The sequence below is a fragment of the Tauraco erythrolophus genome, chromosome 2, assembly GCF_009769465.1.
Source record: "Tauraco erythrolophus isolate bTauEry1 chromosome 2, bTauEry1.pri, whole genome shotgun sequence".
NCBI classification, from domain to species: Eukaryota; Metazoa; Chordata; class Aves; order Musophagiformes; family Musophagidae; genus Tauraco; species Tauraco erythrolophus.
In genome coordinates this window covers 131,061,254-131,085,972 of record NC_141466.1, presented here as the reverse complement: position 1 = coordinate 131,085,972, position 24,719 = coordinate 131,061,254, and the positions used below count along the sequence as shown (strand labels likewise).

Below are 24,719 nucleotides of genomic sequence, written 5' to 3'. Positions count from 1 at the left end.
AGCAGTTACACCGGTATAGCTCTTACGAGACTGGCATTGCTCTGGTGTAAATCCAATCTTGTTCCAGATGAAGGGAAAGAAAAAGTTTACTACGGAATACGCTGCTGTAAGTAACTATGTGCAACTTCTCCAGGGGTTAGAGAAACATTCTCTAGGCAGATCTGGAAGATGTGCATCTATGTAACATTTAAGCCTCTGCTTTTGCTCCCCCATTTATTGTAACAGGCCTCCTAGGATTTACTGGCATTCAGCACAGGGAGTGTTGGTGCAGTTCTCAATCAGCTGCAATGGTGCAGCTGAACAGCTGAGAAGTCTTTTCCATTCCTGAGGAGCAGTCAGTCTGCTTATTTCACACCTGCAAAGCATCCAACTCTACAGAAGGTTGAGAGAGGCTCCCTTAACAGGGTTCTGCAGGACTAGGGTTCAACCTCAGCCAAGCCCTTGCTTTAATTTTTAACATGGGCCACTGAAGACACATTATGAGTTTTCTTTGCAGAACATGGCAACTGTAAGATACACCTCTGAGAACCATCATAAACACTTCTCTTTAGCTCTATACAGTATAGGAACATACTTTAGTGTATATGCATCAGGTCATTACGGATAACTAAGTCAGTAACTGTACAAAAGGCCACATTACGTTAGTGGTTCCACCAACCATGGTTTGAGAGTCACATGAACCAGTTTACAGTTGGGTTCCACACAAGCCTTGCCCGCTACACATCAGTGGCTTTTTCCACATTCCATGGCCTGATCCCCTCAAGGTTTTACACATCGAGCGCATTGCTGCCTCAGTGAAAACTCGGTAAAAAGAAAACACACAACAAGAAGCACAAAACCCAATGGCCACAGCATATTGCTGCTTCAGGACGTCTGCCACTCGCAAAGTCTCTCTCCTTTCTGCAAGGCTTCTATGCACGCTCTCTAGCTCTGCAAACCGAGTGCAAGGAACTAAGCATGATCTCCTAAGTATGACCCACCCTAAAGCAGGCTTGCAAGAAAGCTGGAGAGGGACTTTTTACAAGGGCATGTAGTGATAAGACAAGGGGCAATGGCTTTAAACTGAAAGAGAGGAGATTTCGATTAGATCTAAGGAATAAATTTTTTACAATGAGGGTGGTGAGGCACTGGACCAGGTTGCCCAGAGAAGCTGTGGCTGCCCCATCCCTGGAAGTGTTCAGGGCCAGGTTGGATGAGGCTTTGGGCAACCTGATCTAGCAGAAGGTGCCCCTGCCCGCAGCAGGAGGGTTGGAACTCAATGATCTTTAAGCTCCCTTCCAACCAAACCACTCTATGATTCTATGACTACCACAAAGCCACAACATATAGCCGTTTATCTAGACAGATGTCTCTGTTCTTGATTAAAACAAAGAATTTTGTTAGGGTAGGCTGCACACAGAGCAAGTCGTCAAGTGTCACAACACAGAGCAGCAGGGAACTCTTAATTTTTTTTGTTGTTTTCAGAAGCAAGACGGAAGACTCATTCCTAAATCACTTAAAATTTCCTGGAGTGAAATTAAGAGACTGTATCACTCCCTCCGGCATGTAATCCCAGGAGTACAATCAGGCCAGCTCTTACGCTTTTATTATAGTACTTGTAATATTTATTGCTGGCATTTAAAGACACCCCAGCTCGTGACGCTGCGTGCCTGTGTGAAAACTTCAGCTTTGTCAAACACATTTCTGGCCCTCTTGACCTGGTGGAATGCTGGGACTGCCCAGCTTCACTTTCCAAAGCAATTCCTTTCAATGGCTCCATTTAAGACGGGTCATTACAGAAGCTAATTACCTAGAGCAGCAGAGACAAAAAGCACTATTTCAACCATGAAATAACAGCTACTGCAATAGGGCTGAGCTTGCTCTCTCAAGCACTTTTAACCTACTTGCTCTCTGATCACAGCTGGTATCACCTGAGAGTCAAGTATCTCCTGCCACCATCCAACCTGCTGCTACGGATGGCTCTTGGGTGAACCCGGGACATCTGAAGCCAGCCTGCCTTCCCTCTGGGGAGGTTCAGACTATCACACACTTACTCAAGTTCTTGGCTCCCATCGAGCTTCTCTCCTCAGGTAAGAGCAGCTGGTTTGTGCTCCTCCCAGACAGTTCGCAAGCAAACTTTTTTCTGGCCCTTCCCATAGGGCCTAAAACTTGTTACAAGCGCGGAAAGTCAGGCTGACTGTACAGGTTCTGTCACAGGCACCTAAAAAGTCTTTTTCCTACTTTAGGAGTTAAAGAGAAAATCCCCCAGCACTGGAACAGCTGATTTACCGAGACCACCGCCTATCACACAAATCATTAATACTCCTGTTACTGCAGGGAAGAAAATGCCTTTACAGGAAAGAGTGGGATTCTTTTGGCTCCTACATAATACATTTTCACAGACTCAAATGCAAACATCCTACTCGTAATGTGCTAGCTAAAAAAAAAGTTTCTAAGGTTAGTATTTGATGTAGTATTTTAGTAACTAGAGCATCCATCTGTTCTACTACAAAAAAGAGCCTTGCAGAATTATTTCTAAAAGAGAAGATGATAAACCTTGGAAAACCACTTAGATTGCAGATGTCAGTTTCTGAGAACAGTTATGAGAAAGGGAAATGTTTGAGCTTCTGTTTGGGAATTTTAACATTTGTCTACATTATTTCATTAACACTATTCAGGATATGTAATGAACAAGATACCAGTCAATTAACTCATAGTAAGCAAGGACATAAGGACACTAGAATTCTTACTAAGAAGTAACAGAATACAGTCCTCAAAGAGGAGGAGAAGATTGCTAGGGAAAACTTTTCAATCTTACATGATGAAAGACAGACAGACAACTACAAAGAAGAGCACCAGTCATTTCTTTCTTTCTTTAATATTTTACCTTAGAATAAAAAAAAGCAGAACAATTTTTACTGTACATTCACATTTCTCCTCTCCCTAGTGGTTTGTTTTTTCTTTCAGGAGGTTCAGAGCCCACTTGCCATCAGGTGGGAAGCTGATTTTTCTTACTAGGTCTAAATACAAATTGGTGAACATCAGAAAAGACACGTCTGATTTTCAAAATCTGTACCTCACAGTAGAAGAACAAATTGTTCTCGTGAGCCCCTGGGAAATATTCAGATGTTTAAGAGATATCAGTGAACCCAACGATGGAACATAATCAGTAGAGGAATTCTGACACTCTTAATGAGAGTGTTTTAGGGGGAAAATTTATCATATCAATTGTTTATTCCAAAACAATTATTTTAATCTTAATATTTTAATTATAAATTTTAAAATTCAGTGTTAGCGCACTCAGATAATAAATGATGATGTTTCAGCCAGGTTGTTGCTTTGTCCCCGTTCTGCTCAGATATTTTACCAAGTCTGAATCCTAGGACAGTTATTGTATTATCTGAAACAGTGTCAATCATGCTAAAGGTGATACTTCTAAGTCTTTATGTTTTACCTGACATTTCAATCTTGTACTCTGAAAAGCCACTAAAACTTTGGCCAAGTGTGCCTCTCAACCAAGTACACAGGATAATTCCTTCTCCCAGGAAATAACTGGTAAGCACTTGCTTCTCATCTTTATATTTTTATTTTGAGATGATAGTGAGGAGAATCTTAAGCACTGAAGTGTAATCTGCTCTTCAGTCTGTACAATTCCATGTTCTTAGTTTCTATCTCACCCTTGCTACACAAGGTAAGAGCATTGATTGTTTCTATTTTAAAAGTTTTTAATCAATTTGAAGACTTTGAAGTTGTACATCACCTTTAAGCATAAATAGTGTCTATTTTAAAAATATGAGTCACTACCATCCACCTGCAGATTCTTGCGAAGACATCTACAGATTCTAGCAAAGGTCACTTGTATTTCCACGATCTATCGTGCCTTTTTTCCTGAAAGAGACAGAAAATATTCTGTAACCAGCTAATTATATCAAGGCATAAAATCCAAAAACATGTCTTAAAAAAACCTAATTCTTCAGTGAATTTTAATTTCTTCTAGTGTGGTGAATCATTCCTAGAAGATTGCCAGAGATTGCCTTAAGTTATCATTGCTGTGTTGCATTTCCATTTGCCAATCTCATTGTGTAACTGCTCTTGATTTTATGATTAGGCACCTTCCTGTTCTAGTAGCTTCCTAAAGGAAAAAAAACCTGTACACAACAGTTTTGGCAAAAGTCTAGGCACAAGTCTATTGGCAGTCAAATACAAGCTGGAAAACCAGTTCCAGGGAAGAACTTTAGGCATTTTGTTAACTTATTGAGAAGTTTCCATTAATTGGCTCAATTCTTTCAAGAAAGCAGCTTATATTTTCTTCTCTTCCCCTGTTCTACTTTTTTTTTTTCCATAAAAAATGGTGGCAGGGTAGAGAAGAGGGAATGCTCACACAGATGTTGTAGATGAATAAATAAGTTTGTTTTGGAGAAAGTAGGATGTCTCAGATGCCTGAAACCATCAAGGCACTTGAACCAATTTTACGATATCACGCTCTTTACAACTGCAGCACATGAAAGGGCAGTCACTAACTTACAACACGTTGTAGCATAACTGCCAAGTAGCATTTGCACACCACTGAAGGGTAACTGTACAATATAAAACTAGACTGATACAATTCTTTACAATAGTTGTAAAGAAAGCACAGTACTGGGTCATCTTAAGTTGTGTCTATGGCCTTACCTGTCACTGGGATGAAGTAGATGACTGTGGAACGGGACCTCCCAAGACAATACTGTTTTTGTCAGTTAGGGTTTTAAGTGCAGTTGTGGCTGGTGACTGCAGAATTTTACGTGAAAGCCTCATTCTACCATCAGTCGGATCACGTCCGAAGTATTTAACCTGTTAAGAAAACAAACCACTTTAAGACTGACCGATTTAAAGAGCTGTGATTAGCATTTTCCTTAGAAGGTGGTGATTTTGAGTTTTGGTTTGTTTTTTTTCCAATTTGATGCTAGAAAAGCCATAAACAATAGGCACCATTTAGCCTATATGGCTCTGTCAAGTTGATGTAGTGCCTAGATAGTAAGAGCATGACACTAAATAAACTTAATTTAAAATGATCAGGCCTTTAACCAGCACAAAAAGGGAATCTGACATGGTAAAATATTTTCTACATAAGCACAAAACAAAAAAAAACAAAACCAAGCAAATTCTAAAATAGGAACAGCAGTTTTTTAGCATTTTAATGTTAAAAAAAAATTACCTGAATTTCTTGTCCAACTTCTAATCCCAGGGCACTAGGATGTTTAATCTAGAACAGTGTTTTTCAGAAAAATTTATTTCAGTGTGATTAATTTTGTAAGGTTAGTTATAAAAGTTCCTTCTTTTAGAGATTTTTCATGCTATGCTTCAGATAATCATAGTGGCTCAACCCTACCTTACAAACAACAGGTTTCTAAATGTTACACAGAAAAAACTATTGCAGATCTGAAGAAATTGGTGACGTGCATAAAAGCATAAACAGCTGGATTGTAGCAGGCATATAGTTATAGGTTGTTGGCAGCTTTAAGTACAGGGCAAGCAGAGGTTAAACAAAAAAGTGATGCTAATCCAACACAGCTTTTAACATGAGAACGGACTCTAGAACAACAGTATGTGTCTTACAGCTAACGCAGAACATGTTTAGCGAGACTAGATTAAAATCAAATGTGCCTGGTTTCTACTTGTTAAAGCACGTTATTACCTTTCTTTGATCAAGCTGTGAATTATGAAGCAACACCGGTGTCATGTTTGGATACAATTTTACCATCACGCCAGAATCTCTGCAACAGAAAACAGCGCGGTTCTTTCGAAACACTGACAGGAGTCTGTAGGTATTTCACTCTGCATGTTGACCCCAAAGGAAGCATTAGTGAGCTCTTCATAAACAAGATTCCACTATTCCCTTTTTAAAAATCTTATCTCAACCACAACATGTCCACTCTTTTTACCTTAATTGGAAGTGGATGGAAATTACTTATTTCCGGACACTGTATTTCAGTAATAAGTACCATCCAAGAAGTGCATGTAATTTCAATCCAACATTTGTCTTCCAAAAAAGTGAAAAGTAATTTCCTGCCATCTCTCCCAGATACAGAGATGAAAAAAGGCCTTATGTTTTATAGAGACATTCTAAAAACTAAACAAACAGCAAAAATAAACAGCCTATTAAGAAAGAAAATAATATTTTCAAAAGAGAAAAATCAGGAATGATGCAGGTGCCAATGTCACCAGCATAAGTTTGGCATCCTTAAAAATGAATTCTTTTACATCACATTTAGGTATTGGGAACATAGCTTTGTAAATAAACTAATTTCTACTTCAACTTTTCGTACCTTATTTCAGTTATTGTGGCTGTATAAACTGCACCAAATTCTAAATTAACTTCTTGCTGTAGGGGGAGCAAAGGAAACAGTTAAGACCCAAATCCACAAAACGCAAACTGAAAGAGCTAACAACAAAAGTCTGTCCTTACGTCATCTTTGCAGATTTCACGGATAAATTCTCTTGCTTCGTGCATAGCACCAGGCGTGGGGGCAAACACAGAATACGTCTCTTCATCCAGCTGACTTACAGTTACACCTTAGAAACACAATTTGATGAGGGTTCAGGTGAACGTTGCTACTGTTTCAGCAAGCAGAAGAGTTACATTCAGGAAAGACTTGCATGGAGCAAAATGATTTCACAGACTCCCTAAAATCTCACATACTATCAAATATTCTTCTTCAGATTAGGTATAGGACATCTTTGACTGTAACTGAATGGAAACCACGTTACAGCTATGCCTGCTAAATACCTGGGCAAACTTGTGCTCCATGTGGGACCGTTCACATTTGCAAAGTTGTTATTACAACCCTTCTATGACAGGAAAAAAAGTATTTCAGGTTTTGTTTTTATGACTCAATCTCAGCTTCTACGAACCAATTTCATAGCTGTTTTTAACAAAGCTATAGCTTTCATTAATAGCTGATGAATTTTCAAGTGTTTCAGAGCCAGCACATAGTAAGATTGCACAGTAAAATTCTTTGCGCTTCTAGACTAGTTTTCTGGCCAACAGATTACATAGGCTTGCAACCAAAGGGAAGTAAGATTTTTTTTTTTTCCCCTTCCTTTTCTCCACCCTAACCCCCCTGAGAAGCACTAACCAAGCTACCTAGAGCATTAGAAGAGCTTCAGCTCCAAAGCAGCTGAAGCATAACATCTATTCCATACACTACAGACATCATTTTTCAGTTTTTAGCTTGCTAAAAGTAGGGAACAAGTGAAGAAGTTTTATTGTATTAAGTAACAAAGGAAAGAATTTACATTTACAAAAGAAGTCTGATGTATTTAACAATAATTACAGCAGAAACTCACCTCTACTATAACGGCTGACTATTTGTTGAATATTACCTTCATCGTGTTGGAAAAGTGGTGTCACTGCTTTGATTTGTTTGAACGAACATTTATAATGGTGTAGCCTCTCCAAAATATTTAACCCTTTACAAATTCCATTCACTAATTCCTCAGGACAACCACAAAAATCAAGCTACAGGCCTAATTCTAAATTACTTCCATTACTCTGCATTTATCTCAACCAAAGCATCAATCGCCCTATTTATGACATGGCAGTGAAAAAGGCATCAACTTTGAATTCAGCACTTAGGGCCAGGCAGGACAAATCACTGTGTAAGCAAACAAAACTAATTTATTCCAAGAAACATTAAAAGGTCAGGGAACTTCTGCCACACTACTCGCTACCAGTTTAAGCCTCAGTACAGGTCACTCCTACAACGTGGGATGGATTTCTAACGTGTCACAGCACGTTAACACTGTACACAATCTCTTCACAGAATCCTAGGAAAACAGTCGATGAGCACTGTAGGAAAGAGCCCAATGTCCCCACTTAACCACAGCAAAAACCCTTTAGTTTATAGGAAGAGAAGCTGCATAGATTTGACCTACACTTCAGCATATTCAGGACCAGACCTGCTTGACTTCATGTCCTTCATTCAACACTATTTTGCACTACTGTCTCTGGGTGATCCTTGAACTGCCTCTTCTGTAAGCCCTGAAAAACATCATCACACATGCACCAAACCTCTGGGAATTCCTGCTGCAAGACGAACTGCACGCACACTTACAGAGAGAATGGGCACAACTACATGTAGCTGAAGTGAGCTTCACCCAGCTCTTCAAAACACACCCACCTCGTATCATGACACAGCACAGACTCTGTACTGAGCACTGGAAGAGCTCAACACACAGGTCTGGAAACAAAAGCAAATCCTGTTTTGCAGTCTGCAGCATAAAGCACAAATTAAGCACCTCTCTTTTCTCTTAAGAGTTCTTCCTATCTACTTATTAGGTTGCTGCTGCTGAAGCACAAACGCCAGCTCTATCGAGGTGGTCTGGAGAACAATTTGGGAAGCTTAAGTTCAGCCACTTACAGTTTCTGAAAGGGCAATTAAGACTCAGCAATAGCTGTGCTAGTCATACCTGTGCTACCAAGATCCACTAATTAAAACTCCACACTAGTAATATTCATATGGAGAAGAGAAGCTAGTAACACATTAGGATAAATTATCACAGGAAGCAAGAACGTCTTACCAGTCTGTGCTTGAAGTTTTTTCAAATTATAAGCCCCAGGACCAACAAATCTTAATCTTTTTGATAACGGAACGTGGATAGTTTCTGAAAGAACATTTAAAAACACTTTGAAATGCTAAATTTAATTATCTCAAAAGCTATCATAAAAAAAAGTCACATCCATTTAGGTTATAATCTTCTATAGCTACTTGTATTATTTGCTGATCATTGATGTAATTACATTCAAAAACTGAAGTAAATGAAAACATAGAATCCAAGTACTTTGATGAGTATAAATCGTCTTAAGCCATACCAATACTGACATCTATATCCATCCTGATTTTGTGAGTTTCACACCAGTTTAATCCTGTTTTCTGGTGTACAGTGAAATGGTACAGTGCTGCCCCACATGGCAACAAGCCCCCAAAATTCACCTCAAAAATCACAAAGAAAAAAAAATAACCCCAAGGGGCAGAAACACATAAACATTCATTTAAAAAGGCTGTTTTAAGCAGCAGGTTATTGTTAAAGAGGTGACTATAAAAGACATGAATTCATACCAAAATACAACTAACTAACATTACCTACGACCGGTCCACTTTCTTTTCTGTTAGGTCTGGGTTTTGCCAGAGTTTGGTTCATAATTTGTAAGATCTCCCTCTTTGCAGCTGTGGAGGTTAAGGAGGAAAGGAGGAAGAGAGAAGGAAAAAAGTTTTGCATAAGATTGCATAACAAAAACTGCATAAATTTATTTTAAAGTAGATAAACACCTGTTCATAAAAATCTTTCTCCTGCCTAACTTGAGAATTTATCATGGTAACTTAACACATTTCAGGTAGTACAGGTTTGTTGCAGCATGACATTCTGCTCTGTAGGAAACCTACGCCTTCAGCACACTTACTGGTTTTATGCAGCCCAGAACATTACATAAAAATTCTATGTTTCAGTGTTATTTAAATCAATTAGAGGGCTGACAGGAGCAACAGGGTGTAGCTTTGATTAATTATGATACACTGACCTGGAACTTCAGCTGTTCTGCTCATAGTGATTAGTAGTTCTTATATTTCAATAAGGGTTTTTATTAAAATCTTGCTAATCCAATCAAGTTGAAAATTTCTTCTTACAACTAGTTAAATCCTTATCAAAGCTTGTAGCTTTAGTTTTTCATATGGCTCAAGAATATTTTAGCTGTACACATCAGAAGAGACAGCAGTAAATTTCAATAGTAAATATAGCTGAATTTATTGTAAATGAGAAATAGTTTGTCATCCTTTTTATAACATTATTCTGTTGGATTTTTAAAAAAGTCATGCAATAGGATGTTTGTGTTTGTCCAAATCCATTTCGGTGTTACTGCAACACTTTACATATTTAACTAGCACCAGATGCCTCCTCCCTCTCCCAACTTTCACCAATCAACAGCAATTCAGAGTCTCAGTGGACAAAGCTGCACTTCAGCCTTTACTACCTGTGTTATTCAACGGGTATCGAGCTGCTAGATCTTAACCATGAACTCCCTCCATGAACACAGACTTTTATTTAAGTTCCAAGAACTCCCTGCTCAAGAGACATTTAAAAAATGGTCTGAAGTTACTTTGAAGTTAGCTTGGAGCTTATTTTTAGCAATCCTTTTTCCTGATTCATTGCACAGCAAAGAGCAAACCTTTTCTTCCCCAACTCACCACGAATGGTTTTAATACAGAAGGATAAAATCTTTACAAACTGACATGGCTTAGCAATATCGTACTTGCATCAGTCAAATCCAAAATACTGCATGTAACTATTTCATAGTACATTCCTCCACCTTCATGTTGCTCTTTTGTGTAAGGTCCTTCCCTCCTCGCTTTGCTATGCCACTAATTTTATTGCAATTCTTGAAAACAAGTTACCCCTCGTACTAAACTGGTGACTGTCAGTCTCACACCATTTTTGTCATGCTTTAATAAAAAGCAACTTCCAGGAGCAGCAGATACAGTACATAGTGTCAGTGAAAGTAACAGGAAACTTAAGCGTGCTGGGAAGGGCCTGGCTTTTGGAGACTGAATGCTCTCCCCTGACAAAAAAAGCTATTTATTTTGTATGAAGTGCCTAAACTGAACTATAACAGACAACACCCAAAACCAGACCATTTTTTTGAAGACAGCAGCTTTTTTCCACAGTGAGAACAAAAAAAATTAATACTTTGTTATGTAGTTTCATAAAACCTAGAATTTAATACAATTTATCATTTAATATGGTAAAATGCATGCAAATACAAACATGGACCTACCTGTGGCTTGCTGAATAGCTTCCATTACAATTTTTATTGGTATTCCTGGTAGTTTTAGATCAACCTAATACGAAAAGAGATAAGCAACATCAATATGTAAGGAAAATTCTTTTAGATACATTCCCAGAGTTCCACTTTAGGAAGATTTAATGTTACACTACCTGCAAGGCAGTTATTCCTTTGTTAGTACCTGCCATCTTGAAATCCATATCACCGTAGTAATCTTCAATTCCCTACCAGCATAGACAGAAAGAAAGCAAACTGGAGTAACTTTATGCCAGTGTCAAGTCTCATTATACCCAGAGTACATTCTATGTTTCAATAAGCCACAAAGCAGTTCTGCAGACTTGGAATTACTTCTGAAACTCCAGTGTTTATCTTCAGCCTTATTTTGCTGTTCAGGAGTAACTGTTCCTCCTTCTCCTTACAAATTAACAGCTTTCCCGGGCTAGTTTCTGAACAACAGACCCACAGTGGGCTTTGTACTATCAGTGGCCATCACAGGAAGCAGCAGCAGCATAATGCACTTTCCCTCACCATCAACTGTCAAGCACTCATTCTCCATCCAATATATTGTGTTTTTCAGTAAATTAAAGTATTCAAGATTTAATAATCTCTTTCTCCAAAGAGAAAAGACAAAATTCATTGGAAAGAGAGAGCTTGCTTATAAGAGCTTAAAAGAAACAACTGAGTAATCACAAAAAAGTAAGAAACATGACTGGACATTTCACAGAGATTTTCTGAAATAAGGGAGCAGTTCGGGAGACAAAACAGAGAAGATAAAACTATTCAGTATTTCCAGTAGCTGGAAGACTATAGAGGGTATTTTACAGAATTAAGCAGCAACAACAACAGTGCTAGAAATACTCACCAGGATGTCTGTCAGCAAACGATAGTCCTCAATATCTCCTTTTTCCAGGCTGCATTTGGTAATGAGACCTATTGCTACACCTGCCACTGCACTCGATACTGGAACTCCTAACACAGTGAAAATAAAAATACATTTTCATAACCTTTGGTCATTTCCAAATCTTACAACACATTATCATAGTAGTTTATCCTTGTAAGTGCCATGTTTTGTACCTGCATCCATTAAGGCCAAACTTCCACCACACGCAGAAGCCATTGAAGAGGACCCTACAGAGTTAGAATACAGAGGAAAAAAAAAAGTATTAAACATTGGTCAGAAGTATCTGAAACAAAACTTGCTGGTGATATTCTTCAACAACAGTTCGAAACTTAACTTGCTGGTAGCTAGAAAATACTGTGCAGCAACACATGGACTACAATAAATAATTGCAGTTAGAAATTTTCTGAAGTATTTTTAACAAGAAATGGGTAATACAGTGAGTCTTTCATGATATCGATACCAAAAACCTCAACAAGCAACACAATTAATATTAAATATTCTAGACAAGGAATCTGTGAGTTTTGCACAAAGTTACAAATGGGACTCCTTCCCTTTCTCCACTAACCCCTTTTCCCACCCACCTACTCTTGCTACTGTGCTAGGAAAAAGAAGGGAGGTGGATCTCAGGGAGCTTCTTGCCACACAGGGGAATCTGGAGAAATGGGAAATGAACAGGTCTCTCCCAAACTGGGGAAATGGGGAAGAACAAATACAGACAGCAGGAGAAGTTACCACTAAGCCAGTGAGGGTACCAGCTGTGACTAAACACTGAAGAATGGCTCTCAATACATGCTAATTTATTTTCCTCACTCTGTAGCATAAAAATGCCCCAAATACTATTTTATTAAACTTAGAATTTATGTTTACATCTCATACTGATACTGTACTGTTATACAAATTGAAAGAAAAGTCCACTGTTCATTGACCATATACATCCTTTTTATTTTATGTACTTCAGGTAATAGAGCTATCAAGATGAAGAAGGTTAAAAATGAAATCTATGACAAATTTGAGTTGTAGACATTTTAGGTAAAACTCAAGGTTTTTTTAAGAACCAAATTGATTATGTACCACTAGGTTAAAAACAAGAAAATCCACAATACCATTTGACTCCAAGACTTCAGAAGTAACTCGTATTGTGAATGGGAAATCCTGGGGAATAATTGGTTTCAAAGCTCTCTCTGCCAGTGCACCTGTTTAAAAAACACATCAAATAATCCATAAATAAAAACTATCAGACACAATATTAAAATTTAAAGCATGGGTCTTCTCTAGTCTGAACTTACCATGTCCAAGTTCTCTTCTGTTCACACCAGTAACTTTGCCAATCTCATTAGTTGCATAAGGAGGAAACTATGAAATAAAAAATGTGTATACAGAAAATTAAGTAGTGGGGTTTTATCCCCATTTTAAAACATACACTTAGAAAAAAATTCTTTGAAGTTTTGGTGCATGTCAATGTAAATACAAATAAAAAAATGATTTAAAAAAATCAAACCACCACATGACTTATATCAGTCACTTAGTTTCCTCACCAGGACCTGTTTAGACAGTGTTTATTAAATGTTTTACTTCCACAGAACAAAAGGGAATAAAGCAGTTGCAAGGTAGTTGAAAAACAACACAAGCTTACTCCAATTAAACTTGTCAAACAACATATCTGTTTCTGTCATACAGATAATGGAACAAGATATGCCTGTTGCCTGTCTCAAATACTTTGGGCAAGTTCCAAAGGCTGAGAGAGATCCAAGATGTAAAAGCACTTATTTACTAGTGGTGTAGTATGTCAGCTGAACATATTAATAGAGTTTACTAAAAATAATGGAGCAGGTTAATCCTGCTTTCAGTAATAACCCGTTCTTAAGGAGCTAATGTTAAGATATTAAAAAGGCTGTATAAAATGGCAATTTATAAACTTTCTAGTGCTTTTTAGGAAACCAGCACTTTTGTTCACAAACTGCGGTATAAATTCACATATGAATTAGAATTAATAAATTTTAGCAAATCTAGAGATAATTTATATCCTTGGAAGTGATCCATTTCACCTTTAAAAGCAAGACCTGAAGCCCTTCTGGGAATCATGCAAAAAGCTTGACATAGTAAAACTCTCACCTCATAATGCAGCATGAAGTTTTTATCTTTCACTCCACTATTAATTAAAAACAAAACAGGTCAAAAAAGAGCAACCAAACATGTCTTACATACAATAGGTAATACCTAAGATTATATTCAGTTATGCTTAGAAATAGACCCAGCAACACCAATGAATGAAGAGATTTGCTGATCACCCACATTTTTCATAAAGTTTTCTACATAGGAAACAAATTGAAAAGCATAGTTTACAAAACCCCTCATGTGTTCATCATCATCATCATCATCACAACAGTTTCCTCTGCTGTTTAGAACAGAATAGGCCCTATCAGTTCCTTACGCTGGTTTTGGTGTGTCTGAAGGAAGAAAAACAATTCAAGCTTGAAGAACATCAGCACTTTGCTGTACACATTGCAGGAAGGGCTCAGAAATGTAAGCATTCAGAAGGAAAACAAAGTCTTGGTAATCACAAGAAACCTCTTGATTAAATAAAAAAGTCTGCACTCAAAAAAGGTACCGTTGTACAAGACTTGACTCTCAGCAGTAAATACAAAAGCTAATCGATAAAGAAAGTTGCTTCAAGTCAAGACTTGCCTGTAGTTCCATATAGAAGCAATCTCATTCATGAAGCAACCTAATTACTGCTAATTAAAAAGTATTATTTAACACAGAAACTAATTTCCGAGAATACCAAAATTACAGAATATGGACAAACACCTCTAGGCCAAAAAAATTAGCTAAAGCAAAGCTGGCACACTAAAATGTAAAAGCTCCTGCACTGGTGGGATGAGAGCACTGAACTGCAGGTTTAAAGGGAAGGAGTTTCCCCTTCCCAACAAGTCAGCCCTCAGCAATAAAATGTTAACTTGCTACATGGCAAGTGAAATTTTCCTTACTCCATTAAAAAAAACACACAAATATTTTCACCCTCTGAACATTTTTATTTTGAGACAAAATGAAAATATTTAGATAGGCTAAGTCAATTGGGATTGGAGGGAACTCCAAGCAATTATCTGCTTTTTAATTTTTTTTTTTTCCATTTGAACCAAACTTGACAAACAGAACAGCACTTCATGGGCTATGTGCATCCAACCTATGGAGCAAAACTTCAAAACTTGTGAGAAACAGATGAAATGAGTAGAATACATATCGCGTTCCACGTGTGATGATAAATACTTGGAACAAAGAGAATCACTTTCACAATTGTTCTATTTAAAGAGACTTGATATATGGACACAGTTTTACAGATTCAAGAGTGATTAGCTCTTTTCTTTCTCTTGAAATCAGACTGGATGTTACTTGTAACACCCTCCAATTTCAAATAGAATTAATGTCATCTTAAGAAAAAATAATTGCCAAGATATCTTGAAAATAGGCCACTTCAAAGTCTGATTTTACACATTTTTCACTTCTAACGATTACATATCCATATGTTGAAGTTCAAGGAACTTTTATCAAGTGTGCTTAAATGCTCACCCTCTTTTATTATCACTGACAAAACACCGAAAGATATACATACCTCACTGCTGTTGAGATAAGATCTGATTTTACACTTGATTCTAGAGAGTCAAATGTAACTGTACAGAGAACCTAGAATAAACAGACAGAGAGTAAACAAACTGCTCTTAAACTCTTCCATTTTTCACCACATTTACTGATTATGAAGAATCAAATATGATTTCAGCAGCAAATACGATGCCATCATCTACCACTTCCACAAACTTTATTTCCTTCATTGCATGGATTTACTCATAATCTAAAGATCACACAATCTTACAAGTGATCACATTTAAAAATACTAATTTAATGCTTCCTAACGTGGTAGGAGCCTAGAGCAGTTTGTTCACTAAGAAACCGAAATACTTTAAGAGCCAGGACTAGATGCAGCCATGATGTTGTGCAAAAGAACAAGCCTGTTTATCACATGGACCTGCAGCGTGTGTTATTTTTAGTGGGATATGAGGCGTAACACTGAGGAGTAAATCACTGTTTGCAACTACCCATGTACTCTGTAATAAGTCAGATCAACAGCTGACAGTCTTCTAGGAAAAGGAGCTATAAAAATATAGGAGACCCAATCTTGAGTACAATCTTAATTCAATCCACTCAACATCTGACACTTCTGGCAAAGAGAAAAAAAAAGAAATCTCATTAATGTGATTTTTTTTTTTTTGGTACAATTTCCCTTTTTAGTCCAGGTTCCGTATTTGTGACCAAATGAAGTTCCTTTCAAAAGATTTCTTACGACATGCACAAGTTAGCCCTGCCATACATACCAACAGCCCATTAACTGAATCACTCATTTTTCTAAAAATTAACAAGACTGTATTTTACATGAAAAGCTTTTGTTTCAACAAATAACTTCTTAAATATAAAAATCTACATAGAGGGATGAAAAAGATACCATCTGTCTCATTACAAAACAATTTCACTTTAAGCCATCCTGAATCAGAAAGCTTTCTTCTCCAACCAAGAAACAAACCCAACAAAAACCCACCAAGACAAAACCCAGCCAACCACAAATGCCCCAAATGTGCCAACCCGAACTGAACAAGGAGATTGTTACAGCTTTTAATTTTCGTTACCAGACTTTCTTCAGGAAGTCTGAAGAACAATAATTCTTACCAGACTCTTTCTGGGCACACATGCTTGGAATGTTAGCTTAACATCCGTACTGCTCATGTAGCAAGGAGCCAAGCTTTGCCTACTGCCTTAATGGACTCAGACACTTTAATTAAACTGTCTTCTCGTTACTACTACTTGAATTTAAAGAAAAATGCAAGTCTTTCAGCTTTTGATAAACTAATTTCTAATAAAGATACTACCTGTGTTTGACCTCTCTGAAATAAGGCTGATCCATGAAGCATTTTAAACATGTTCACTTCACATTTAATATCTCTGAGGGAAGTCAAGTCTCTTCCGTCACACCTAGAGTTACAAACGGAAATTATGAGATCAATGAAACTACAGTCTCAGATGAAAAGTTGACAGAAATATTATTCAGTAAGAGTTTGGTATACTTGCCTTCTATATTCATTCAGAACAAGATTTCTAAAAATATCCTTCGAAACCACACTGAAAGATTCCATGATTTCATAAGGCTCAGCTTCCGGAAATTTTTCTGGGTACAAAAAAGAAATTGCATCTGAAGTTGGAAGATGACTTTTCTAGAATTTTTACTAAAATAGCTTGGCTGAAACACACAGTAGCTCAGTAGTGCTAGCTCCATTTAAGCATTCCGTAAATATTAAGAAAGCAGAAAACAATACCTTTCAGCTGTTCTTCTGTTTCAAGCCTTATTTTGTTAATTGCTTCATCTCTAGAAATCTAGAACACAGGATTTGCAACCAGTTAACTCTACAGGGCAGAATAACAAAACAAGTTCAGGTTGTTGGGTTTTTGTTTGTTTTAAAATTCTGTAAAACTCAAGGAACAAGGAACAGGCTCATCACACAAATTCAAAGATCATTAATGTTCTGCAAACAAATATTCTTGTCGACAATAATTTACAGAACAATTTATTACTAATATTGCATATATATTCAGAGGAGGAGAAGAGCTTTTATTAACACTAGCATAAATAAACTAAATCTTACTATAGTTTTGTTATGATATTAATTAAAAGATAATTATATCATGTTTGAATTGATTACTTACTTTATCGTGGCTAGAATCTGTGAACACGGCATAGATCTTGTCAAAAGCAAGCCTTTTGGAAGAAAAGAAAGAACTTCTGAAAACACAGCTTAAAAAACATTTATATAATTAGTTTGTTTCCAGGACTAAACGTTTGATTTCATTAGCAGTTTGAAAGCACCAGACTGACATTTAAAAACATTCCTAGCTCCAAGCTGCCCTTCCTGCCACCTCTCTGCAACTAGTTATCACTTCCACAGCAAGGCTCGTGCTGCAGGCCAGCATCCTGACTCCTGTCACCATTCCACGAGAACGGCATATTAACTGACAATACTTCCACCAGCTTTTCAGAGGATTTGTTTTGCCCTGTCCTTCTTATTAAGTATAAAAGGACACTGAAAGCCACGTTCCTACATTTCTAAGGAAAATGCAGAAATTCTGAACATTCGAAACACGCTGTTGTGCTACACAAAACCCCCAAACTATCTCAGCAGAGCTCATCAAGTTGATTAATAATCAAAAAAGCATTTTGAGTCACTTAACCAAAATTAGATCAAAATTACGCGTTCCGAACTTACTTCTTTGCGTATTCCACAATCTCTTCAGGAGCAACAAATAACTTCTGAACAGTTCTCTTGACAACACCTTGCTCTTTCACTAGTTGTTGAATTCCCTGAATTATTTGCTGGGTATGCTTCACCCCTACTTTGATGGCATGACAGAAGTCTTGTTGCAATATATTCTCAGCAGTTGCTTCCAACATAACTGTCAATAGAAAGTTAAAAATAAGTAAATTACTATTTTATTGTTCAATAGCAACCTAACTCAACTGAAGAAACACAGATTAACAGTAAAATGCATAAATAGAATAGAATTTACATAACCAATAAGTAAATTACTATTTTATTGTTCAATAGCAACCTAACTCAACTGAGGAAACACAGATTAACAGTAAAATGCATAAATAGAATAGAATTTACATAACCAAAAGTCATCTAATCTGTCACTGTTGTTTATTCCTAATATTGTGTAAAAACACAAATTTCAAAAATTAGGCAGATATCTGCAGAGAGGCATCTACTTGATTTTCAAACACTCAACATATATTAATAATTAACCTACTTACCAACTTGACTTTGTGGAGCTCCAGCAACAACTAAATTCAAAGCACTAGAAGACATCTGTTTTCGAGTTGGATTGATAATTGTTTCTCCATCAACCATTCCCACCCTTACTGCACCTACAAAGAAATTCCAGAAAGTTATTATTACTATAAAAAGAAAGTTCTTTAAGGCATCATTTTACTTTGACTATTATACATCTAAAAACCATTAATTAAAGCTATGGATTCATCTAAAAATATTAGCATGTTAGCTATATATTAAGAACAAATCTGGAAGGTAAAAATTATCTATTCTTGAATTTCTTTTGGATAGTATTATTATTTAGGGCATATAATGCCAAGTAGCATTATACACAAGGCTGTAAGGCTATTGGGTTTTTTTTAGTCATTTGAGCATATGTTTTCTAGAAAAAAAAAGCAGGTGAAAGGAAAATACAGCTAAATATTTGTTCTTGGCTAGATCATTTTTCGTCCCCCAAAAATATCCACAATGACAAAGCTCTCGATGAGTTCCTGGAGAAAAAGTATTCTTATCCAGCTATTTTCTAAACCATGCTTTTCAAGACTGAGTTTCTCTAAAGAAAAAAATTAAGTTATTGGTCTCTATACTACACTATTGCTGGATTATAAATCCTTCCAGAACGATATTTAGTCCAGGAAAAATAATGCTTTGAAGTGCAGTAATCTTGTCCATTGTAAAATTATTCTCAACACTTGAAACAAAAGACAGTGGACTTCAGATGCAGATTCTTGTTAAAAAAGAAAGCATGAACTGTGGTCTAAGTCTTCCATTACATTCAAATCATCCATCATTCCAAAGTATTTACTTACCAATAGGACCATTCCATGGGATATCAGATAATGCAAGTGCTGCAGAAGCTAGAACGAAGAGATAGAGATCCGTATTAGACAAAGTGGATCATATTAAATCACACACGAGCAGTAATTTTCGACAGTCCTCTTACCTCCATTAATTGCCAGAACATCAGGATCATTGACACCATCTACTGCTAAAAGATTACAAAGGATCTGGCATAAGATAAAAGACAATGAATAATGTTGACCTATACATTCTTATTAGGTGTCAATACAAAGCTAAGGACATAAACCAAAACATTCCACATATTTATACAAGTTTATTCTGCAAATGAAAATTTGTTCAGGTAACTAAACTAGAAAGCTCATAAAAAACCCACCGATGTGTAATATCTTATGATGACACATATGTCTTTTCTTTCCTCTGTTGCACAGAGGACATTTGAATTTTGTTCCTGCATCTCTGCAACAAAATTTGGAAACCAGCATGCAATAAAAATACTTTAAGACAAGAAGATGACAAACTAAATAGTAGCATTACACTATTAGACCATTTTTGAAAGTGTAAACGCCTCCTGGATGCTAATGACAACTGCTTTTCTTAAAATAGCACCTATATCATGTGAAATTTTCATTGGATGTACCAAGTTTTCCATTCTAAAGGTGGCCATAGCTGAGGACAGTGAGCACGACCTACCTGTGTATCATAAAAGTAGCCTACTGGAAACAGTGGTCTGATTGATCGATCTGCAAAAGAAATAGTCAAAGTCTAAGAAGCATTTGGTTTTCAGTAGTTAGCACTCAGTTTGTCTTGTAATAACCTAACTAGAAACTGACAAAATAGTTTAAATGAAGGACCCAAACAAACAGAAAAGAAGAGAAAAGGCAGAGAACCCAGGAGGAAATTTGGCACGACATATAATCAACTGTAAAATTTCAACAGCACACTCAGAGTAAAATGAGAGTTACTTGGCTGAGCATACCCACTGTCACGTAATGTAAGGTAAAAACATGGAAAAAGTCTTCTATGCTTTAGGATACAAATAACCTATGAAATACTATTTCACCAGAAGTATCTTCGATGAAATGACACAGTCCTCAAAGAAAGAAAAGCAGCAAAAGCACGTATGTTGAAAAGGCTGCATTGCTTCCATGAAGCATAGCTTTCCCTTTAATTTTGTTTCGTGGGCTGTTCCACCTCCTAATTCTTTTCATTGCTGTCTTAAGATGCTGAAGTATTTGACATTGTTTTTATATAAAGGTTGAATTTCAAGGAATTATCTTATTCATCAATGGAGATGGCCACAACGGAGATGACTTTTCAAGCAGGATTAAGAGGGAGAGAAAGAGCCTACACAATCAGTAAGTCTGCCTCTTTGTATTTCAGAGTTTAGCTTGGTTGACGACTCCACCTGTCCAGAGAGATGTGCGACTGCAGAGTTAACATCTCTGCAGTTGGGATGAGATCTTAGATACAATAACACCAACGAAGGCAACAACAGGACTTCTCAACATCCAGACTTATATACAAAGGAATATGCACACAGCCCCAGTTGATACACTGTGTTAAAATCAGTACTGACAAACAAGAAACTACATGTTTGTTTTCTTATAACATTACTACAGAAACAGTCTACTCTGCAAACAGCAGTTATATTTTCAAACATTCAAGAGGATATTACCAAATATTTAAAATAGACTGTAAGTAACGTGTTTTAGCCTACCTATTACTCTGCTTGTCAGAATTTCTTTATCCGTGGAACCAAGTTCTCTTCTTAGATAGTTTGTGGGAATTCTTCCTGCTGCAGCAGCTTTCTGACGATAGTCAACCTTTTAAAAACAAAATGGGGATTCCTAAAGACAACAGATTACTGATTTCAGAGCCACAGAATCACTCAGGTTAGAACAGACACCTCAGAAGGTCTACAGTCCAATTTCCTGCTCAGAGCAAGGTCAGCTCTGAATCCAGATTACATTATTCAAGGCTCTGCCTTGATCCCCAAATGGACCTTCCCATGCTGTATCATATATGGACTGCCCAGCCAGTCAGTTCCCAGTCTGAACTGTTGCAGGGCACTAGTGCACCCCAAGTTCAGGATTTTGTGTTTGTCCTTGCAGAATTTAATAGGGTTCCTGTTGGCCCACTCCTCCAGCCCCTGGTCCCTCCCCTGCAGATGGCAGCCCTGCTTCTGAGAGTACCATCTGCACCCCCTCCCAGTTCGGTGGCATCTGCAAACTTGATGAGCAGGTCACCAGCACAAGTCTGAACCAGGCTGTGACCCAGGACAGACCCCCTGAGGAACTCACTGTGATTCAGCCTCAAGGTAGAACATTAATCATTAGCCCTTAATAACCACAACACTTCGAGTCTCATAATCCAACCAATTTTTCACACGTCTGAAATATAACATCTGAACACAGATGTTGTGGCCAACAAAGGTCACAAGGCTTTTGTGGAAAGCCTGGCTAAAGTGAGGGAGACAACACCCACTGCTCATCCCTCATCCACAGGTCTAGTCATTTTACCATAGGCTGCTATTCTGAAGCCCAGGGTCTGTAGTCTGTTCCTTGCATTCCTCATTCCCCTCAGCCCCTTCAACTCCTCTATTTAAAGTAACTACTGCTAAGGCTACCACTGAAGATCACAAAGCTAATTTTGTTGTTGGTACTCACCACTAAAGGCATAAACTGAGATGCAGAAGGCTTAGTTTTACTGACTGCTGTGACCATCACTGCTGTGTCACCTAGCTAGATTAAGAAAAAAAAATAATTTGAAATTATCTGCAACCAAAATGTTATCTGAAGTCCTAAACTTATTCACAAACTAGAACTCCAGAATATTCCTTGCAGAAGACAACTATATAAATCCATGCTTCACAACATTGTTTTTGCCTTTCAAACATTTTTTTTTCCTACAAAACAGACAGCTGAACATTCATTAGCTGTACATTAAATTACCACTTGAGGATCTATATCCCTTTAACAGGCTCTGATGTCCTAATAAGGGCTGTTCAGATCCAGAAATTTTGAAGCACTAACTTTTTTTTTTACCTGAACAACAGCAGATCCATCAGCAAACCTAGCAAGTTTTCCAGAAGACAGTTCCATCTTTCTATTGGAAAGAAACAATGTGTTATCACAGTGAATGCAAACAAATTTTCCAGTAACTTCTGCATTCATCTACTGTAAGGAACATTGCCTACGCTTCACATTAGAGACAAAAATCCTCATTAGATATGGAAATGGAAACTCTTTGACCATAAGTGGCCAAACCCCCCTACTTTAACATGCTTTTGCCTCAAATTAAGAGCAACAAAACTAGTGAAGGGTTTAGAGAACTTGTCCTACGAGGAGCAGCTGAGGGAGCTGGGACTGTTTAGCCTGGAGAAGAGGAGGCTCAGGGGGGACCTTATCGCTCTCTACAATTACCTGAAAGGAAGTTGTAGGGAGATGGGGGCCGGTCTCTTCTCCCACGTTATCAGTGACAGGACAAGAGGGAATGGCCTCAAGTTACCCCAGGGGAAATTTAGGTTAGATACCAGGAAAAACGTCTTTCCAGAGAGGGTTGTGAAGTATTGGAACAGGCTGCCCAGGGAGGTGGTGGAGTCCCCATCCCTGGAGGTGTTTAAAAACCGTGTGGATTTGGCGTTGAGCAACATGGTTTAGGGACCCTGACAGTGCAGGGTGAACGGTTGGACTCGATGATCTTGAGGGTCTCTTCCAACCAGACGATTCTATGATAAATGCCCTGCTGCTTTCACCTTGAAGCAAAGACTTGCAGCCGCACCAGATGCCACCTGAAGTGAGGCTCAGAGGCGAAACGCTTCGGTCACGCTGGAAAACGCATCACCCACTTGCTCAAGGTGGGTTTGAGCGCCTCGTCACCAGAAAACGCCAGCACACACCTGCTGTCCCCTCACTGAGAAAAGGGGAACTCCTTGCACACCCACAAAACACCTTTCCCCGCCACAGCTGCAGAATATTCTCTCCCGCCCAGCAAATACACCCGCTCTTCCCCCGCTGCGGACGAGGAGCCCCACACAGGAAGGCCGGTGGCGATTTCTCCTCACGTTTTAACCCACCGCCGCGGACAGCGCTCCCCACCGCCTCCGGGGGGCCGCGGCGGCCCTCAGCCAGCGCCGCAGCCCAGGCTCCGGGAGCAGGGGGCACCCGCACGCCCCCCCCCCTCGCTCCCTCAGGGCGCGGACAGCCCCTCACCTGCCGCCCACCTCCACCGTCACCGTCCGGCAGGCGCCGGCCGCCGGCCGCAGCGCGCAGCCGCCCGGGAGCAGCAGCAGCCGCCGCCGCCGCCATCGCGCCGCGGCCCCGCCGCCGAGGGCCACACCGCCGAGGGCGGCGCGGCGGCAGCTCGTGGCGGCGGCCGCCATCGCGCCGGTAGGCAGGAAGAGGCACCCCCAGCGGAAGCCGCCACCCGATTGGCTCCTGGAGGAGGCGGGGGGGCGGGCTGCCGCGCAGTAAGCTCGGAGCGGATTGGCTCTCCTGCCGGCGGGTCGGTTTGGATTCCGCGGAGGGGCGGGCGGCGGGGAGCGCGGCGGCTCCGCGCCCCTCAGCGAGTCCCGCTGGGAAGCCTGAGGTAAAAAGTGGCAGAAAACGCTCCGTGGCGGCCCCTGGGTACGAGATGGCGTTAGAGCCCCCTCAGGCTCCGATGTGGGGGCACCAGCCCAAGGAGGGGCCCGGGCTGAGGGAGAGCGCTCCCGCACCGGGGCGCCTGCCGCCCGCCCTCCCGCCCGCCGGTGGCTCCTCAGGAGACTCCGCGGCGTCTCTGCGACCGTGAGGCCCTGTCCGGCTGCCCCGGGCTCGGCGGCCGCCGGTATCGCTGCGGGGCGAGAGCAGCGGCACGGCCCGGTGCGGAAAAGTTGTTACATGTTACACAGTCAGTCAGAAATGCAGAGCCTTTCCTTCAGAAGCACGGCCGGGTGAGTCAGTGCTGGCTCAAAGGCACGCTTGAAAGGAAAAAAAAAAAAACATATATATTCGGAATTCCTTTGCCCAAAGAATTGTTCTGTGCCTCTGGTTTTCAAAGCTGTAGTACACCCACAAAAAAAAAAAAAAAAACAACAAAACCACACCAAACAAAACCCACCCACATTTCAAAATAAAGAATTGTAATTAAGCCCCCTGAATCTTTTTAGTAATTAATCTTGCAGCGGTACTAACCACAGATCCTGTGGCAGGGTCTGGCGATGGGAGCATGGCAACAGTGTCCAGAGAACTTCGAGGTCACACTTGAGCCACCGAAGGGGTCACTCCGCCACGCCGTTCCTGCTTTTCTCCTTGGTAAGGCAAGAGTAGTGATCCTCAGCACTCTGCTAAGCTAGGAACGTCAAAATGTGTTT

The 24,719-nt window shown here is 39.2% G+C and overlaps 1 protein-coding gene across 1 annotated transcript; it reads right to left on the bottom strand.

The window, feature by feature from the left end:
• Positions 1–2,872: 2,872 nt before the first annotated feature.
• On the bottom strand, positions 2,873–23,750 carry PNPT1 (polyribonucleotide nucleotidyltransferase 1). The gene is made up of 29 exons (XM_086631900.1): positions 23,581–23,750; positions 22,414–22,474; positions 22,036–22,110; positions 21,087–21,192; positions 20,060–20,109; positions 19,512–19,575; positions 19,378–19,425; positions 18,550–18,663; positions 18,002–18,188; positions 17,445–17,496; positions 17,057–17,114; positions 16,812–16,908; positions 16,613–16,715; positions 15,307–15,377; positions 13,809–13,845; positions 12,983–13,049; positions 12,800–12,889; positions 11,870–11,923; positions 11,658–11,764; positions 10,948–11,019; positions 10,787–10,850; positions 9,102–9,185; positions 8,539–8,622; positions 6,425–6,531; positions 6,285–6,340; positions 5,654–5,732; positions 5,174–5,221; positions 4,651–4,809; positions 2,873–3,867 (listed from the first exon to the last, which is right to left on the bottom strand). The coding sequence occupies exons 1-28, from the start codon at positions 23,748–23,750 to the stop codon at positions 4,654–4,656; spliced, it is 2,361 nt and encodes a 786-aa protein (XP_086488026.1). The 3' UTR covers positions 2,873–3,867; positions 4,651–4,653.
• Positions 23,751–24,719: the final 969 nt, after the last annotated feature.

Coding starts and splice junctions, on each gene's coding strand:
- PNPT1 (XM_086631900.1), bottom strand. CDS start 23,750: ATGGCGGCCGCCGCCACGAGCTGCCGCCGCGCCGCCCTCGGCGGTGTG. Junction 19,426..19,511: donor TGTTCTGGCAATTAATGGAG/GTAAGAGGACTG, acceptor TCTTCGTTCTAG/CTTCTGCAGCACTTGCATTA. Junction 15,378..16,612: donor TTCAGAGAGGTCAAACACAG/GTAGTATCTTTA, acceptor TGTTTATTCTAG/GTTCTCTGTACAGTTACATT.